At 45.0% G+C, this 20,224-nt stretch overlaps 1 protein-coding gene across 1 annotated transcript; it reads right to left on the bottom strand.

Annotated features, from left to right (window-relative positions):
* Window positions 1-17,765: 17,765 nt before the first annotated feature.
* PRR18 (proline rich 18) lies at window positions 17,766-19,198 on the bottom strand. Its single transcript, XM_066314366.1, has one exon. The coding sequence runs from the start codon at window positions 18,977-18,979 to the stop codon at window positions 18,167-18,169; it is 813 nt and encodes a 270-aa protein (XP_066170463.1). The 5' UTR covers window positions 18,980-19,198; the 3' UTR covers window positions 17,766-18,166.
* Window positions 19,199-20,224: the final 1,026 nt, after the last annotated feature.

The following is a 20,224-nucleotide window of genomic DNA, read 5'->3' as shown; positions in this document are numbered from 1 at the left end:
CAGGGAAAGCTTTGCTGAGGGGCAACAGGGCACCTCATCACAATATCCTCGAGCTGACAGAAGCCACAGCCCATGAGGGAGAGGAGAGGATGAGAACTTTTTCTTCCTGCAGACTATTTAGTAGTAAAGGAACAGAATTCAGCTCGCAGCTCTGACTATATTCTTGTCAGTAAGCCAGCTTAGCAACACTGTGTAAAAACAGAATCGCAAGCTGGGCAATAACAGACCAAGACAGCATGTGGAAATCCATAGCTGAACAAAATAACACCATCAGGAGCAAAAACTTTGATTCAAACATGGGTGAGAATTCTTATCATGTAGCAAAGCTGTTGTACAGCCAAGCTGACAGACCAAACCTATAAAACCTCTACAAAATCCCCTAACATTTAGATATCGATACCAACAGGGATTTTTGAGGACTGGCAAGTCACCAAAATAGATGTGTTATTTCACTCCAGGCAGGACTGTTCCCCAGTGCTTCCTGAAAATATGGCATGTTTAACCCGTGAAAAAAGTTTTGGAAGGCTTTCTCATCTGCTGAGGGGGAAAAAAAAAAAAAAAATAGCAACTGCAAAGGATAAGAGTCCATAAAGGGGATGTCACTGTTAGCAGCCTGAGTGACAGACAGGAAGGAGATTTCCACAATTGGCATTTGGTGAATTGCAAGCTATAAAAACTGTTTGGAGATTGGCTGAGTTGTCTGCAGTTTCTGAGGACAGCAATTTAATTATGTCTGTTACTAAAAGATCTTATTTTATTTATATTCTTTGTTTCAGAATTTCTTCCTATACCAAAGTAAAACAAGAAAACAACAAATCACACTTCTTACTAGGTTGTTTTTTCAGTGATTGTATAATTAGAAAAGTGGTTTTAATATCTCAGGTTTCCTCTTTTAAACCTGTGAGTTACTATTATAATGCATGAATTGTTGAAACAATTCGTGGATTATAATAGTAATAATGCATCTATGCTGAAGTTGCACCTTAATAATCCTAGCCTGCAGTACCAAGTGGTCTATTATAGCTGAACTGGAGAAAGAAAATCCTTTCCTGCACCAAGAAAGTTCTCAGAGAAAATACAAATAAAATCCTTCTGAAAAAAAAAAAATCTTTTTTGTAATTAAAATAATTTCATACATAAATATTGGCTATCCCCTCTTCCCAACATAGTCCTGCTCCTCAACTTCACAGCTTTTTTCTTTTTTTGCTGTTCAAGATTTTGTTTGACGCTAAAATTGGACTTTGAGATCTGATTTATCTGCTTTTGAACTTGCCTATTCAGCAAGTCCCAGGAGCATAAATAACATTTCTGTGCCTGTAGAGACTATTACATTTTAAGCTGGCACTTGAGGGGATGGGAGAAAGGAGAAGTCACACTAACTAATTTACACTTGGCAGATTATTTTTCTTTAAAAAAAGTGTAGTTTACATCTTTCGTATATATATCCTTCCTGGATAGATGAAAACTAAAAGGAAAAGTAAAGGAACTCGAGCTGTTTAGCAAGTTGAAACTATTTAAATAATAAGCCCTTTGAAATGTCATTTCACCTACTTGTTTTATTGTGTTAATCTTTAAAATGGAAGAGACAGTCTAGTCTTTGATATACACCTAAGAAATTTACCTGTATTGTATAGGTAAAGGAAATTAATTAATGCAACAAAGAAGACAATGCTTAACTTTCCTCAGAGTGCTCTAGACCTCTTAGGAGCACAAACATGCTAACACTTATATTTGATGCAAGAACGAGTTGGCTAAATTGGACATTGAGACATTTAGGGCAGAGAGGAATGGATATGAGCAATGCTACCTTGTACAAAATACAATTATCGTGAAGTACAGGCCAGTAGTAACTGCTTGAAACAAATGTCCATAGCAGTGGTAGCTTTTTTCCCTGGGGAAAGGAGAAGGCAACAGCAGATTTAGTCTAAGAATCCTTTTCCTCCTCCAATTTCTTTCCCCAGCCTCTTTTCTAAACTCGTCTTAAAACAACCCTGGCGGGAGTTTTGTCATTTCCAGCTGCTGGCACGCACACGGTATTACCCGCACCCTTTCCAGCCCCAGCCCAAGGAGCAGCAGAAGGCAGGATTTCCCAGCTGCAGGCAGCTGGAGCTCCTGCAGAGCCCCAGTAGATGGCAACGTTGACCTGAGTGTCCTTGGGCACCGCAGTCCCTGCAGGGGCTTCGGGAGCCGCTGGTTTCCATGCGCTGCCCGAGCTGCCCCAGCGCGCAGAGAAGCGCTGCCAGCTGCGGAATGCGCCGAGCAGCCACGTATGGGCAGAGATATCGTGAAAGGAGGAAAAGCAAAGCCACAGGAGCCAGCCTTCTGAAAGGAAAGTACATTCAAACTACCGACGGAATTGCAGAATCACAGAATGGTCCGCGTCGGCGGGACCCTTAAAGGTCACTTCATTCAACCCCACTGCAACGAGGGACATCTTTAACCAGCCCAGATTGCTCCCAGCCCTGGTCAGCCTGACCTGGAATGTTTCCGGGGTGGGACATCTACCGCTTCTCTGGGCAACATGTTCCATTGTTTCACCACCATCTTTGTTAAAAAAAAATTCTCCTATATCTAAATCTAAATTGACCCTCCTTCAGTTTGCAACCATTAGCCCTTGTCTATCTCAACAGTCCTGCTAACAGGTTTGGATACAAGGCGTCATTTCAGCCGTGTGCAATCGCTGTCTCTGGCACTGCAGAATTACAGCTGTCACACTACTGCATGCAGAGTGCTGCAAGTGACATGATGGCTCCTGAAGTAAAAACAAATCTCTTTCAGTTATCAGCAAGGCATGAGCTGAGACCCAGTCAAACTGCACCCTGATGGAGTAAACACTAAAGCTGTAAGAAAATATTGAGAGTATCTCACAACAGTCACAACAAAAGCCTTATTGGAAAGAGTCTTCTGACATTGCATGTATTTTCATATGCCATTATGCAAATAAATACTGTTGAATACAATCCATGCCATCCCTCTAATGTCTAGATTAACCAGGGTGGACTTTCATTTGACGCACAAGGGAATACTCCATACTAAAAATTACCAAAGAACTCCTTCCCAGCCTTGCTCTGCAGACTTTCCCCTGCTAGCTGATGAAAATAATAGGCACTGCAGCCCAGTAACAGCAAAACACCACATCTAAAAAATCTCATTTCCCTTAGTACATGGGAGGTTTTTCGAAGACTGCCTTCAGCATTTCAGGCTATATCATCAGTTTTTGTTCTTGCTCACACAGACGTAAACAAAGAATAAGAATAAATCCATTAAAGATACTGGTAGAGTAACCACAAGTGATGTCAGATTCTGTTCTCTTACCAATTAAACCAAGGTGTTCCACCAATATAGAAACTGTCTTGGCACCTGGGTACTAAAAACAGAGTATCAGCCCTTGGGCAACTGAATGATTTCCTTGTTACTTCATCAGAAGTCCTGAAATTCAGTGCTGTCTGTTACCAGGAAGCCTTCCATAGTGGCATTACCTGATCCATCAGGGTTTGTTTCATCACACCTTCTTCATCTTCCTCATTAATTACTGATGTGACATGTGTCCTCTCTGTTTGCCATCTCTGATAGTCACCTTCTGGGGTTCTTCTCTACTAAGATAAATTGGTGCCAAAAAGGAGAAGCTGCGCAATTGTGGCAATGGATACCTTCGGGTTGTCTTTGCCAGTATATAATCCAAACCCTAATTAAACTGGAGTATAAGTGGCCATAACACACTTATCCACGCTACACATACTTAAACACCAAGAACATGCATCTGCTTCTCAGACATCCCCAGTAAACTGGAGTGTAAGTTGTGCATCCTTACTGACAATACTTAGCACACACAATCTTCTGCTGCACAGAACAGAATTGGCTGGCCCAAATCCTACAGGCTGCACCAGCAAACCACAAAGGTGACATAAACAATCTATAAATTCTGCTGAAAGGCAAGGTTTCTTGTTCCATGTGTGATGCAATTAGTGTATCAGGGACATCCATACCAGGTAGGTTGCTGTAACTCATGACGTGCAGGTCATGGAGAACAGCTGAGGTCTGGAGGGATGGCCCGTGGCAGAAGAGCAGCTCTGGTGGCTCACAGGAATGCAAGACATGCTCAAGGTTTTGATACAAAGAAGTAAACTATGTCAATTGGTTGAGTGTCTGTCACATATTTAAAAACACACAGGATTTTATTGGGATATCAAAGAATCAAAGCCATTTTATTAATATGTAAAAAAAAAAAAAAAAACACAAACAAACAAAAACCCACAGAGTTTTAAAAAATGTTTCATTAATGTCTCACTAAAATCAGACTGCTCTAGAAGAGCTGTATGACCTGACAGAAGAGGGTATCTGTCAGACTTCTCTAAGCTTTAGGAAATGGCAAGTATTCCAGGCAAGCAGGAGCACAAAACAGATTAGTTCTTTGTCCTGCACGGACCTGTGACCTCAGATCTGGCTTGAGGAACTAAAGTAGTATTCATGTACCAGACACAGAAAAATCTTCTATTTAGCATATTCTATGTGTGGCATGTTGAGGCTTTTTGGTTTATTTTAACTATCAAATGCTCAGCATCCAACTTGGGCTAAGCCTATACCTTTCTGAGCTCACCAAGTTTCTAAGTGCCATTCCATGAAATACACCATACAGGAAGCATCCTCTCAATCCAAATCACAGAAGCCATAGTGCTTGTGGCAAAGCTTCTGAGCTGGCACATGCTCCCTCACCAAAGGTCAAGAGGCAACACAGAACAGTTAACATGCACATTCACTCACCCATACCAAGTGCTATTTGAGATCAAGTCTGACCACATCTTTCTTGTTTGCAGGAGACTGACAACTGCAAAGAAAGTAGTTGCCATCTCACAGAAATACCTGGCATTACTGACATGACTCCTGTACAACATTGCTTCTCCCTCTCTCTCTCTCTCTCTCTCTCTCTCTCTCTGTAGTACAATTTGTTGCTATGAAATCTCAAGAATGCCAGTGATTGATTTTCAAAGTCAGTGAACATCTAATGTTCATCTAATAAGGAGCAAAATGGAGCAGACGTGACAACAAGCAAAACCACAGTCTAATAAAAATGACTGACATATAAAAAGAAGCTCAGTTTCGTTAAAAGAAAAAAAGAAAACACAAAAATGTAAGCATTACGTGTCACTGTTTCCTCCTCCAGCTTATTTGCAAAATCCATCTCCCTGGTTTAGCACCAAAGCACTGCTCAGGAGGCACATTGCTTGTAGTGGGAAGAATCCCGCTTTCATTGCAAGTAATCTGTTGCTACCAAGGACACGAGCAAATGTGCATAATCCTGGTGGTTCCCACCCTGCAGGACGGCCTGCAGGTACTCACTGTGTGGAGAAGAGTGGAAGGCAGCTTTGGCACACACCTCACAGCCCTCACCCTGCAAGTATGAGGCAGCAACATTTCCTGGGGGAAGAGCCACAGCAATACCACCTTATGGCACTGACAGTGTTCTGTAAGGGAGAGGGCTAAAGAGAGAAACTTAAAATCAGCTGCAGTAATTCCACCCATGCCAGTTCTCATTTTCAAATCCAACCTCTGAAGGATCATGAGCAGAGTTCTGTCAAAAGCAGCAGGGGGAGAAGGCACAGATTACGCTGTGGTTTCAGATGAATGTACTCCTGAGGTACCAGTGAACAGCACAGGGATCTCCTGCCTCAGAGAGGACGAGGCTGACAGATGGTGCAGATGCTTATGTTCTCTAGAGGCAAGATGATGCTACTGAGAACTGTGTCTGCAGTGCAAGATTTATAAGAGAGAAATGGAACCATGCCACAGACTGAGGTATGTTGTTGTGTTGCCATGTCCCTAAGCTCCTGTCTACTCCTCTTCACATCAACCTCATTTTTCCATCTCCCCCTCCCCCACTCCATCTTGCAGCAGCTCCCTGGTGACATCCCATTTGCCTTTTTCCACAGGGAGCTCCCCAGCAGCACCACTCTGAGACAATTCAGTAAGCTCTCTGGAGCTGAGCTCACAGCTCTGTCTACCCTGAACACACAGAACAGACATATAGATAAGCCAAGCTGAAGAGGCATTGTTGTGGGTCAGTGGCTGTTCACCTTTTCCCTACCAACACAGGTCTGAAGTTTATTTCTGATCTAACCGCAAATGGGCTTGAATACAGCATAGAAAAAGTGCAGAAAGAAACAAAGAAGAAATTAAACTACCATGAGAAAACTTTCTGATACAAGACACTCTAAGACTCCTTTTAAGCTCATGCAACTCTCCACTTGCAAAGCTGAAGAGTTTGTATGCAGTGTATCTTGCACCATGAGTTTCCATCCCTCCTGCAGCACCTGTCGAGGGTAACTCAGCCTTGAGAAAGGCAAGGAATAAATCAACAGGTGCTTGTTGAAAAAAGAGGAAATTACATGAGTAATACAAGGCTGGCCTCACACAAGAGTTATATGTGCAGCATCCTGGCATGTACACAAGGAAAAGCAGAAAAATTATTTAGCAGATGAACAATCAAAGACATATCACAGAATCACAGAATATGCTGTGTTGGAAGGGACCCACAAGGATACATGTTGGCATACCCTTTATGAGTGTTTCCTTTATGTCTGACCCAAATTTTACTCCAACTGAACACAACTGCTGAGAAGGCACTGTAAATGTACTACTAAATCCAAGTTCAGATCTGCCTGTTTGTGTGCTGATGGTCTCAACTGGTCATTCACTTGCTGGATTAATTGCCGGCTGTGCATGAGATCTGTGTTGAAAAAACACTTTCTTGTGTCAATATTGCTTCATCCTTCTGTTAGATCATGCAGTGTCTACTTTTTCTAAAGAATTTAAACAAAGACACACAGAGAGCACACATTATAGTCCCAACCTCAGTACTTTATCTTTTGCCCTATACAAAAATATTTTTGTTGTGCAAAAGCACCTGCATCACAATATAAATTAAGACAAGGGCCTGAATCCATAGCAGTCAGAGGAGGGATGTAGCTGCAGTGAGACAACAATTGGCACTGCCCCATCTTGCTGAGTATTCAGCTCACAGAACAGCATTCATAAGTCCAAGCCAGAAACCAAAATCTAACAGAGCCTAAGCCTTAAGGGCTGAAGATCTGCCCTCACACAGGAGCACTTTTTTCATACCCTGCTTGCAGTAGTGGGGAGGAAATAATTTAAAAACTCTCAAAGTAACAAAGAAGTACCCAAGAAAAATGTTCCTCATATCTGCACTCAGATGTGGCATCCAACATTTTTGTAGTGAATTAGCTATTAATTTGTTACTATCTATAAGAGCTGGGCTCTTTTACAAACAGAAACATTTCACTGAAATCTCTCTGACGGTGAATACTCTCCTACAATGTGTCAAAGTTTGCAGGGCATGAAAGTAGTGGTCACTGCACTCACCCTCTGCATGAAGGAGTTCACACCCACATCTCACCACCTTCCTGGACAGTATGTAAAAACAAGGCTGTCGATGACACTGAGGGAGAATTTTTAACTTCTCCTCTGAGCCTACTAGACAAGGCAAAGAGGATGCCCATGATGCAGTAACCCTTCTCTAAGACAAGGGCATGAAGTAGAGAGAAATCTTGCACTTCATTTGTTCCTAAAACTATCAGCTTTTTTATTAACTACAGTAGTCTGTCAAGAAACAGTAATCCACAAACTAGTTTTCCCTCTTCCAAGTCCTTGTTTCCTACCTCCTCATGAAAACACAGTTTTTCACAAGCACAAAGCTGTCCTTGAAACCCTAAGAGCTGTTTTTGAAACTGGAGCTCCACAAGTTAGATAGGACACAGTTTCACAGAAAAAAAAAAGTGTTTACTACCCATGGCCAAGCAATAAAAACGCCATTCAGGCAACTGTTCAAACTGTGGAAAGAGACCAAGTTACATGATCTCTATTTGCACCCTTCCCACACACAGGCTTCCCTGGCAGATGAAACACAAGAAAGACCCCATTAGTATGCTCAGGAGGTGAAAGCTTGGGTTTGCCAGCCTTTTACCAGGCAACACAGCCAACATCAACCAGAACGTGTCAACGTGCAGCTCAACAGGCTGCCATAATTAGGCAGGTTCCAGCATTTTCCAGTGGCCACTGCAGGGAGCTGTCGTAAAACCCGCAGCATAACAAACTTCTAGAAATATAACGAGGCTGCACAAGGAAGAGCAAATCCTGAGCAGTAAGTGATGTTGAAATCACATTTAAAAAGGCTGTATGAGTATATAAATAAAGGGGGATGGATGAATTACTTCATACCTGACTTCAGTGTGATTGTCCCCACAACCAGGGGGATGGATGAATTACTTCATACCTGACTTCAGTGTGATTGTCCCCACAACCATGGTGTGCAGGTGTTTGTCACCAAGATTCTCGTGTGCTTTTTTCAGAGAGGAAAAAGTGACTGCCAGCCTTCCTCCTGCCAGTACAGAGCTGAGTGAATCAAGTGGCTCTGTCTGAGGAGCTACCTGAGCAGCACCTGCTACCTGAGTCAATCATGGGAAGAGTTGGGACATCCATTTTCTTTGACAATTCACAGGGATTTCACAGGGATTCACAGGGCCAGCATTCTCAGCTCAATCACTTGTTCTGCAAGCTCCAACAGTGACAGCCTCCAGCTATATTGCTCCTCCTGGCTAAGTCTTTCCATCCCTTCAGCCCGGCTCTGACCTGAATCTCTATCATTTTCCCAGGCATCTGAGCACAGATCACTTTCCCCAGAGCTGTAGTCTCGAGCTCTTGTCCTTGTTGGAACTCTGACCAGAGGCATGAGAGGCTGGCAGAGAACACTGCTGGTCTAAGAAAATCTGATCCCAGAAGGCAGCAGTGGCTGCTAGCAGGGTTCTGCTCCATGCTTCAAGCCCTCATTTTAAACACGCTTCAGCCTCAAAAAGAAGAGATTTAATTCTCTCTTGAAGTGGCTTAATGGTTAAAAAACAGCACCGGAATCTAGGAGACATCACACACTTCTAAATACATAAAATACTTTACCCACTTATACTTTAATCCGGATTAGAGCATGGCCAGTCAATGCTGCAGCACAAATATCTGGCAATAGCCACAGCCAACTGCCATGCCAGAAATGTATTAGGCAGAAGAAAAGAGAGAGCTGCTCATCTCATGCACATTTCATGTCAAAATATATCATCTGTGACTGCACATCACACCTCAGCATGGCTTTGTGTGGAAGATAAAATACTCTGATTTACAGCATTATGGATGTTTGCTAAATGCCTTAATTGCCGTCTTCTTTCAAAGTGGCACTTTATTATTAGCTTTCAGAGTGTGCTATGTAAGGCAGATAATTTTTTCCTGATTCTTTATTGACACCCTAAGAATCTGTATTTTACTAATATTCCTTTGAATAAGAAGTGCCTGCTTTACCTCAGCATTCAGTGATGAACAGCCACAGTCAGCTCCTCGTTACTATGGCAATATTACATAGGAGGTACAGAAACAGACTGATGCTTTTATCTTCTCCCTTTGTACCTAGAATATGCTCACTTCCCCCCTCCCTTCCTTTATTTTTGAACAAAACAGCCACAAAGAATGGCGAACCATTCAGAGAATCAAAACAGAGGTTATTTTATTAACTTTGTTGTTATGTTAACCAAGGATAAATTACAGGTTTATGAATGAGATATAAACACCAAAAGACCTTCAGATATGTTCTTGTAAACAAAGTGGTTTCTTTTTTTTTCTTGAAAAAATAAGAAACGAGAAGCCTTATTTACCCTCTCTGCTTGCTTCTCAAGCAAAGCTGGACCCCTTTGCTCTTTAGCTGTACGCAGGCAACAGTGAGAGCAAGGATCACTCACACAACTGGCTGTTTCCCCTGAAAACAACTAAACCAGTCAATGTAGACACATTTGTCTGTGTCAGCTGCAATGAAATCCCATTTTTTATGTGACTCCATCCAAGAGGTGACAGAAACAGGCTCCCGCATGACTACTAACACCACCTTACCTCTATTCATTTGTTTCTAACCAGCGATGGTTTAAGCCCTCGGCTCTAATTCCTCTCAAGGTTTACAGCAAAACATCTCATTTGCATCCCTTGACTCCGCCCCTTGTGGAAGCTCTCCCTGGTCGTTTCAGTCAAAGCAAACCGGGTGAGGAAAGGTTTCCAGCTCCCGGGCTGTGATGGTTTGGGAGGCAGGCATGTCAAGCAGCTCAGGCAGATGAGCCAAGGCGGGAGCTTTGCCACAGCTGGGGATCAGCCAGTGGTGCCACAGGGTGGCTGCAAACAGTTTGCTGAGCTCCTTTTGTTTTGCTTGCAATCTGTATGCCTCCACCAGAGGTTAGAGATGCAGCTATTTCCCCTCAAATTTCTTTTCAGATTCATCGAAAAGAAAAAAAAAAAAAAATCAGGGAACAATCTTCCCCTAAAAAAATCAGCTCTTAGAACTTAAGAAATGTATGTTTAGGATTTCTAACATGATACACTCCAGTTTCTCATTCCGGTGAAAGCACCATTTGGCAGACAATTTTCTGTAATCCATGGTTCTACTAACACTTCAGTACTGCCCTGGACAACCCATTTTTCTTTCTTCTTTGTCCCAGTCTATAGTTCTGACAGCTACGCATTCTCAATGTATGTTCCTTTGGCTTTCAGCATTTTTAAAATATCTTGCCAGTGGAGGTAAAGATTCCTGATCACCACACTTAAGCTTATAGTCCATTGTTTTACTCTTTCAGAAAATTTCATTCAACTCTTAGACATAACCTGCATATTCCAAATAATCCACAAATTGCAAGATTTTTATCTCAGACATCTCAGAGAAGTAATGTAGCAGCACACATTCCATAGAGCTACAGAAAAAAAGAAAAAAAAAAAGACACCCCAGCAGTAAACTGTCAGTATGACCCATAACAAGGTTACCAGTAGGCATGTGAATAACATATTCTGCACACTAAATTCTCCCAACGTGCCAGGAACAAAAAATCAGTCCAAAAGGCATTGTAAGCATCAATATGAATTCAATATTTGCTGTTTCACAGTAATTGCACCCTGCAATTTTGCCAGTTTAAATTAGATGATTTAAATTAAAGATGTCATGGTGATCATTAAGAGTATCTCAATCAGATTATTTCCCATTTTCACAGAGCCTTTTTGTAGCCTCACTGGGAAAAAAATAAGAAGCCATGAGATTGAAAACAATAAATTAATGTTTTCCATGTAGTTGTAATTTAAAGGAATTGCTTGCTAATGACATCTTGCGCATTATCCTTCAGATACAACTGCCAAGCCAAATTATTTCTACCCTAAAATGATCAGAGTGAAAACTACATACATTGTCCTCAAAGCTAAAGAAGCTCAGCCATTACTATGAATTGAACTCTCCCCATTTTCCATAGGCCACACGGTTGAATACAGTGAGCAGTACAAAATATCCTCATAACAAGTCCTTAACACCAGGGCATCATCAGCATTCCTGCTTAGTGATGGTTCTGCAGAGCATTTGTGCCTGTCCCAAGAAGAGATTCCAGGCACTGCAAACTGACATGGGGAAGGCACGTGGATGTGTAAGACCGACCACTTGGTTAGAGGCTTTAAATTCACTCTCCAGATCTGTTCAGCACTTCACATGGTGGTAAAAGAATAAATCCCAGTGACACATAGCCTCACACAACAGCCTCAAAAGAACATTTATTTAACTGCTGGCTCTTTTTCTGTTTGCTTCGAAACTTTGCACTTCGGGGACGAGGGTGAGAAGGGGAGAGAGCTTTAGCTCACTCTCAGGGACTAAATGAGAAGTTATAATAGTGGTTGCTGCAGGACAAAAACACAGGGAGGACTGTATTATATGAGCATCTATTAAAATGGCTGGACATTCTCCTCAAAGCTAAAGAAGCTCAGTGACCACTCTGAATTGAAAAATCTCCATTTTCCATAGGCCACACGGTTGAATACAGTGAGCAGTACAAAATACTCTCACATACCTTCATATACTAGGCACTAAAGCGAATAAAACGCTTTCAGAGTTAATTACTGCACGGATTTTGTTAAAACAAACCAAAACTACTCACAACAACAAAATCCCAGAGAGAAAAGGAGGCCACAGGCGCTTGCTGCGGACTGTCCCGTTTGCCGTGCCGGGCGGGCTCAGGCGGAGCATTCCCCGCTCGGTGCCCGCGACAGCCCCGGCCACTCCGCGGATTCTCCGGCCCCGGGGAGCGGCACCGCCCCGGGACACACCGGCTTTTCCCTCGGCGATTGCTCTCAGGTGCTTCATGCACCGAGAGCCTTTTCTGCAGAATGTTGCTTTTATTGGCTCCTGTTTCTGTCCCAGTTCCAAAGAGCCTCTGTTAGTTTTAATTTAAAGCATCTGAAGTTGGGTCGCTCAGCGCTGTTCCCACTCGGGTTTCGCTGTTCTGAAAACTCCCTGGCAAAGCAAGGGCTGTGATTCATTTCCCAGCCCCTCACTGGGTGACGCACCTGCCCGGCTGCTGGGACCGTGCTGGCGGGTGAAACTCTGGCAGCCAGGAGAATGTTAAAAAAAAAAATACAATAAAAAATTGGAATACCAGAATTTACCACAATATGCCCTCTCCTGTGCTAATTGATAAGAAGGAAACAGCTTCAGTGCTAATTTATTCTTTATGTTTAATTATGAACCTTTTTATCCTCTTCATTCAAAACTCAGCTTTTACCACCACTCAGAACTGTGATGGCAACAGGAAAAATAATGGAAGCATTACATTCCTTTTAGTCAGAGTGCTGAGAGCTGAACGTCCCAGTTGACACTCACTGAACGGGTCATTTAACCAAAAAGCAAAACTAATTTGGGGTGTAGAAATAATTCTTAGAGTTTTTATCACACCTAACACTTCCACCCAAAATGTGAGCCCTCACAATAAGAATGACCTATTGTCACTGTCGTGCAGCTGGCAATGAAGCACCAGCACACCACTCTCCCTGCCCCACCAGTGCAGTGGGGAGGACAATCAAGTGTAGAATTTGTAGGTTGATATAGGTAGAGTTAAATAACAACAACAACAACAAAAAAGTAATAATGATAACCAAACCAAACAAATTATACGCAATGCAATTGCTCATACCCACTGACCAATGTCATATTCCATCCCCAAACCCAGATCACCTCTTCTTCCAGGTAAATCCCCTAGTTTAAGAGCATGATGTTTTAGGGTATGAAAACATCCCTTTGGTCAGTTCAGGTCACCTGTCCCAGCAATGTTCCTTCCTAGTTTTCCTTTTGTGTGTCTCCTCACTGGCAGGGCACGAGACACAAAAAAAATGTTTTTAGGATGAACACGACCTAGCAAAAAAGAAAAAAAAGCTTTCAGTGTGTTATCAATGTTATTCTCATGCTGAATCAAAACACAGTGCTGTACTGAAAAGAAAATGACTCTATCTCTACCAAAACCAGGACAGTCATTAACTCAAGACAGCTGACTGCAAAACACAGACTGCACTTTTTTATATTTCCCATTTTATTAAAAAAAAAAAGCAACCAAACAACAACAACAACAACAACAACAACAAAAAAGCCAAGAAATCTTTAAGCCATTCCAGAACTCTCAAGCCCTCATTGTACACTGCAAAGAAGGGGAAAAATTGCTCTAAAATAATATCCTTCAAAACATAACCTGTAATGACTCTTTGAATAAAATTAAAAGGGACTAAAAGACCTAATTGCATCAGCTATATACTCAACTTACTGTTATCACTGGGAACCAGCTTCTTTCTCTGGAAGTGGCTCCTAACTCATAGACACATCCATTTGCTGGCTTGGTCCTACAGCTGGGTGAGATCCAGACCAGGGCCCATCAGCTGCAGGCATTTATTCAGTGAGGCTCTCAGTGTTTCTCCCATGCTCTCAGAAGAAAGAGCACCTGTGAATAACAAATTATCAGCACTATTTCCAGACACTCTGGCTGGAGGTTTTCCTCCCCAGGAAAGGAAAAGAAACATTCACATCTTTCTTGAAGGCCAAGAAGTGAGGTGCAGTAACTTTGGTTATGGCAGTGACTTGGCACTGCCTTCCTTGCAGCAGTGTCAGCCGGGAGCTCCCACTTTGCCACACCTGGTCATTGCAAAACAGTGACTACTCTTCCAGAAAGTGCCAGAGCCAAACCTTCTCAAAAATCTCTTCCTCACTTCACAAAACCACCCATGGGAGGAGGCTTTTCTTAAGAGACAAAACAGAATGTGCCTTTACCTCACAAAAACTACCCACAAAACCAAAGAAAGAGCCCCCCCCAAACTAAAGAACAGTTGTGGTCGAGATAGATGCTACCTCTCAGGACAGCAGCCCCCAAACTGATGCCCTCACCCAGCTGTGTGTCAGACCCCTTAGGCACCAGCTGGGAAGGGTGTGAGATGGTGGAGATGTTTGACAACAGCTAAGGGAATACTGTTTGTCAGGGCTTTTTACAAGTGTTCTGGTGAGGAAGGTCACAAAAGAAAATAAAAGCTGGGCAACAACATGCTCTCCCCTAAGGTTTGAAATAAAAAAAAAAAAAAAAAAAAATTTGTACTAACTGTGTTACGGGGTGAGAAAGCCAAGAGTAGGGCTAGAACCCAAGAGCAAACTCAGCAATGCGCAGGACTGAGGTTGTTCAGTTAGAAAAACATGGGTTTTCACCTGTTTGGCCTCTCAGCCTTGCTCAGGAGCAGCAGGAAGGCAACATTATTTATTAGCTACCTTTAAAAAAATACCCAGAATATGTGTTCCTTTTTGGTGTTTTTCCACTGTAAATCATGCTGATATGTTTGGAGGAAGAAGCTATCTACCCCAAAGGAATTATTGATTATTTTAAGCGTTCACAGCACCAGCTGCTCCTAACTCTCAAACAGCTAAAAGGGTTATGAGTGGGAGGCTTAGGCTGAGGCAATTTGAAGATGGCTAATATACTGTAAAAAGCAAATGTAGTGACTTCCAGGCTGCTTGTTGGTTCTTATGACAAAATCAGATCTATACCACCTGAAAAGTGTTCCTGAAAACCCCTGTTCTCTTCACCAGTACAGAACCAGAAGGGTTTTTACTTACAGAGCACTTACACTGGGGTGCAGCACCACAAGCTGAGAACTGGGGAGAGCTGGCAGTGTCCTTATCTGTCCAGGGAAAGCTCTCATCTTGACTGAGCACAGTGCACCAGAGGGACAGAAAAGATGCTGTTTCACAGCATCCCACTTGAACTTTCCAGTCATGCCAACCACAGCCTGTCCTGATCCCATGTGTGTGAGACTGAGGAGGGCCCAGGCTGACTGGGGATCAGTGGGATAGAAGTTTTGGTTCTCAATACTTCATTAGGCTTTTGCCCTCTCATCAAGGAAAGGAAGAGTGTTTTGTTTATTACGTGATGCCTACTGACATACAATTAATAATGGATCTTAGACAGCAGTAGCCATTTTGCACCAAGACAATGCAATGACTTATTTTGAGGATTTCCATTGCATTTGTGTCTTGTGGAACCTGCTCCTGGGCTCAATTGCCTATTATAACACATATTAATGAAAAATAAGCAGTTTTATTATGTTTAGCAACAGTTTTTAGATGCTGGGATCCAAGAATCTTCTTTTAAACTAAAAAAGCATGGAGAGGTAAGCAACATGCAAAAGGAGCAGAAGTTACTGCTGGTTTGTAGGAATTAACTTCCTCTATCTATTTTATTACCATTTGTAAGATTTCTGGGCATTTCAGCTGAAAATATTCAGAAGATTAAGGGCATAATTTCTCATTCAAAGACAGCAGAAAAGCGGCAATACTGAAAACAATGAATCTTGATGTTACCATTTTGTGAAGGAGATTATATTCGAAGCAGACATTAGTTATATGACTCCAGAGAGTCCAGTGGCTCTTAGCATCCAACCCAAAATCAGGACTGAATAACCTCATTTTGAGATGAGCTCATCTCAGGCCTGATTCCAGTTGCTGTGCACAATGACTTACCTAACATAAAAGATCTTAGCTGCATGATCAGCTTTGTTCAACTAAATCCTTTAAAGGAAATAAATAAATAAATAATCTATCCAGGTAATTCCTAAGTTCTCAAATTCTTCATTCTAGGAGCAGGTTCTTTCTTCTTCAGAGGTAGCAGCCCTTCAATCACAGCCCCTCTTGCCCCCAGTTCACACTGCATTTGCTGCAGCTGTGCATTCAAATTTATTGAATTTTTTGCCACACTTGAGACTGAAACAAAGCAGCTTTCAGCTTTACAAGTAAGCTTTAACACACTTCAGCCCTTAATGAGTAAATCATATTTCATTGCAACTGGAGACACTGACTGTAGTTAATATGAAACCATGGAGCAGTTTAAGGAACAATGTTAGGAGTCCAGGAAGCTCATTTATAAACACACATTCCCAAAAGTGGAACAAAAGGAAAACACCTAACAGCTCAACTACTAGCATTTCCATCATTGTAAGAAGAGGGAAAAACATCAACAAAAAGTGGTTCTGTCATCAATCCAGCATATATTAAATTTGTCAGGAAATTTGCAATTGTTGAGGCAGATTTACTTGAAGATGCTTATGAAAACTGGTAATATGACAGAACTACATGCAAACTCAGTTATAATTATATGAAAATGCATGTGTTTTATAGCTATCCCTATAAATGACTCTACATTTGCTAAAATGAAATAGAATTAATCTCCATAATTTTTCATGCCCTGTTCTTTTGTCTTTGGTCTTTGAGCATAGCTATTTCACAATTGCCTTATATTGGTTCACTATTTTTTTTTTCCAATGGCAGTATCAATGCATTTAATCAATAAGTATTTTCTCAAACCATCTCCCCAGTCGTTCCTTAAATTTCAGGTGAAAAAAAAACGGTACTTGAACAAACATGGAGCAAAACAAAATGCAGCACACGACTACATCGAGCAACTAATATACAGAAAGGCTTATCTCATATGATTTAATGGAAGTCAGCACAGACATCATTTGGTGTAAACAACTGACGTCTTGATGAAATACCCAATTTGTGGCACTAAACTTTGTTTTACTCTGCTAAGCAAATTCTGCTGAACGTGTTCAAACATTCATTTGCAAAATACTTATAGAATCACAGTAAATGCTCAGTTCTGGCTGTTGTTCTGGGAGGCTGGATGACAACAATACAAGAGCAACAGTAGGTGGCCGAGAGACGCTGTAAGCCTGGTAAAGATTTACCCTTCCCTTTCCGCCTGATTTCTGTACGCTTGGCCTCTCCAGCCGCCTCCTCGCCTCTCCCAACCCACAAAGCTCGGAAGAGCAGCAGGCATGGCCATAGCCCGGAGCGGGGAGGGCTGCAGCGGGCCTCGGGGATGGGAGGCATGGGGACACTGACAAAGGATGCTGTCTCTGTGCTCCCTCCCTCCTCTTATTCCACCTCGTACATTGGCAGCGAAAGCTCGGATGCATCTACATTACTGCCTGGGAGGGGATAAAATCGCCAAGTGCATGCGCAGACCCAGCCGCTCCTCTCCGGCGCAGGGAACCGGAGCAACCTGTGCCCACGCCGCGGCCGCCCGCACCGCCTCCTCCTCGTCCCGCCGTGCCTGTCTGTCCCCGGGAGGATGCTCCCCGCCGGCGCGGCGGCCGGCACTGCTGCCATCTGGCCCCAGCAGCGCCGGGCTCGCCCCCGCCTGCTCGGTCCCCTGCCTCCGCCGCCTGGCCGAATCCGCGGCTCTGCGTTTTCCCCGGAGCCGAGGTGTCGGCGGCTGTTCGAGGAGCGAACGTGTGAGCGGCACAGGCTCTCCGCACGGTGACCCGCCCGCCCTCCTTACCTTATGGACACCGCCAGGCTGGGACAGCCCAACGCGAAGCGACCAAGGCGCAAAGGCTACCGCAACACATGAGTCCTTTATTCAAATAAATAAAAATGAACTTTTATGTACAAATATACAAAACCATTACGCACATTTTATAAAGTAGCCAGAAATCTTTAAAAAAACCGCGAGGGTGGAGACAGGGCACCCACAGCCGGTGCCCGCCCTCCCAGCACCCGGGCACCGGCGGGCGGAGGCCGGCGCCGCTCCTTTGTCCCTCGCCCCGGCGGCGGCGGCGGCGCCCCGAGGATGGGCTCCGGGCCAGGGGCTCCGCTGCCCGGCCCCTGCCGCCACCCCCCCGGGCTGCCAGGGCGCCGACACCACACGGAACACGACATCGCGGATGGCGGCCCCACCTCCCCCCGGTCCGACCGCTCCGGCAGCCCCGCCGTGCCGCTCCCCGGTCCCGGCGGGGCTCACAGGGTGCCCAAGTGCGGCAGCGTCTCCAGCCGGTCGGGGTGGTCGCGGCCAGCCGCGCTCTCCACGCCGCGCAGCCACTCGGTGCATTTCCGCACCAGCCCCTCGTCCGCCGCGGCCCCCGCCTCCTCCTCCTCGTACTCCTCGTCGTCGTAGCGGTGCCGGTCGTTGAGCAGCGAAACCTTGAGCAGAGCGCGCAGGTCGCCGCGCCGGGCCGGGGCGGCTCTGCCGGCGGGGGAGGGTGCGGGCTGCCCCCGCTGCCGCTCCAGGCTGCGGCGCTGCAGCACCCGGATGGCCTCCGGGGGCAGGCTCAGCGAGAAGCGCCCCGCCGTCTCCCCCGGCGCCCCGCCGAGGCTCTCGCAGGAGCGGCTGCCCGCCCCCGGCGCCCCCGGGCGGCCCCGCGGCTGCGGCGGGGTGGGCTGGGGCCGCGCCGCCCGCTCGGCCGGCGGTCTCCGCGGCGGCGGCCGCTGCAGGGACGAGCAGGGCCAGGAGCTGGAGAGGGGCCCCGGCCGCTCCGGGGGCGCCCCCCGCGCCTTCCTCGCCGCCTTCTCCTCTGCGGGCCGAGGCGCTGCCTTCTTGGGGGCCGAGGCGGCCGCCGGCGGCTTCTTGGGCTGCGCCCGGGCGGCAGCGGGGGAAGCGGCGGGGGTCGGCAGGATGGCCGGCAGGAGGGGCGGCAGCGTGGCCGGGCGCCCCGGAGTTCCCTCGGGCTCGTCGCTGCGGGCCCAGGGAGGAGCGGAGCGCGCTCCGGGCAGGGCGGCGCTTCTTCCCGCGGGCGGGCAGGGCCCCGCGGCGCGCCGGGGCTGCAGCCCCATGGCCAGAAGCGGACGAGGAAACCCAGCCGCCGGCGAGGAATGCGAGCTCGCTCTGCGCCGACAGCCGCCGATTTTCCCTCTCGATAACCCGTCCCCCTTCCCGCCCTTCGCCCGCCCCGGGAACACCCTTCCCCGGCGCGGGGTGGGCGTGCGGGCGGGGACGGGGGTCGTGCCGGTACTGGTGAGGCTCGGTGCGGAGCTACTCCGGCGCCTTTTCCCAGTCCTCTCCCCCACGCCCTAGAGCAAAGCCGAAGTAAAGAAGGGGATGCGAGGGGTTCACGCCCCGAGGGCAAAAAGACTCTCACTTCCTCCCGAAATCCTCAAGCGCCCAATCGTGAAAAGCAGTATTTTAAAATCATGTTAAACTCTCTTGCCGTCTTAGAAACATGAATGATACTTTGAGCTCCTTGATTACTTGAAGTATCGTGAATAAGGGCAGGCAGACAGGACAAGAGACACAGTCAGCCCTAGAGCTGACTCGGACTTTGTGGACAAGCGCTGCCTGGTTTGGTAATGAAGAGTACAGTCCAGAGATCCTTCTTCTAGCGTCAATGTCTTCTTCTCTGACAAAGCTAAAGCACATTCCCCTGTTGGAGGTTTCTTCTGGGTTTTTGTGATGTCCAAGACAGCAATTTCCTATCTTTTAAAGTACCCTAGCCCACAACAGAGGTTTGGAGAGATTTCATGAAGCAGTAATAAAAAGCCATGTATTTCCTATGGATCCAAGATGATTACCATCACTCTAAAATTTAGCCTTAGAAGTCATGGCATATAATTTCTACAGCATTTACTTCAAAGTACTGTTTTAATTAGGGTACCAAAACTTAATAAAAAAATGGGTAGCATGTATGCAATACAGATCTTCACACCTATGGTTCCACGCTATCATAACTAGTATTACTATACTGTGAAGATTTCCCAGCTTCAGTTTTTCGAATATTCATACACAGTAAACAAAGACAGCATGCAAAGGAGGAAATGATACAGGCAAAGTAACACAGAGTGTGTGCTCTGTGTGCAGATGGAGGAAGTAAACCCTTACATGTTCAAGATAGGAAAAAACAAAACAAAACAAAAAAACCACCAAACAAACAAACAAAACAAAAACAACAAAAAAACCCACAACAAAACACCAAAAAAACCCAAACAAACCAAAAAAACCCAAGCAAGGCACATGATGTAACTAACAGACCAAAGTCCATATGAAAGCATACCAGTACATAGAACCTTTAATTCTGAACCCAT

Source organism: Sylvia atricapilla, chromosome 3 (assembly GCF_009819655.1).
Source record: "Sylvia atricapilla isolate bSylAtr1 chromosome 3, bSylAtr1.pri, whole genome shotgun sequence".
Lineage (NCBI taxonomy): Eukaryota > Metazoa > Chordata > Aves > Passeriformes > Sylviidae > Sylvia > Sylvia atricapilla.
Note: the sequence above shows the minus strand (reverse complement) of the source record. Positions and strands in the feature narration are given on the sequence as shown.

Excerpts from the sequence above, each read along its gene's own strand:
- PRR18 (XM_066314366.1), bottom strand. The coding sequence starts at position 18,979 with ATGGGGCTGCAGCCCCGGCGCGCCGCGGGGCCCTGCCCGCCCGCGGGA.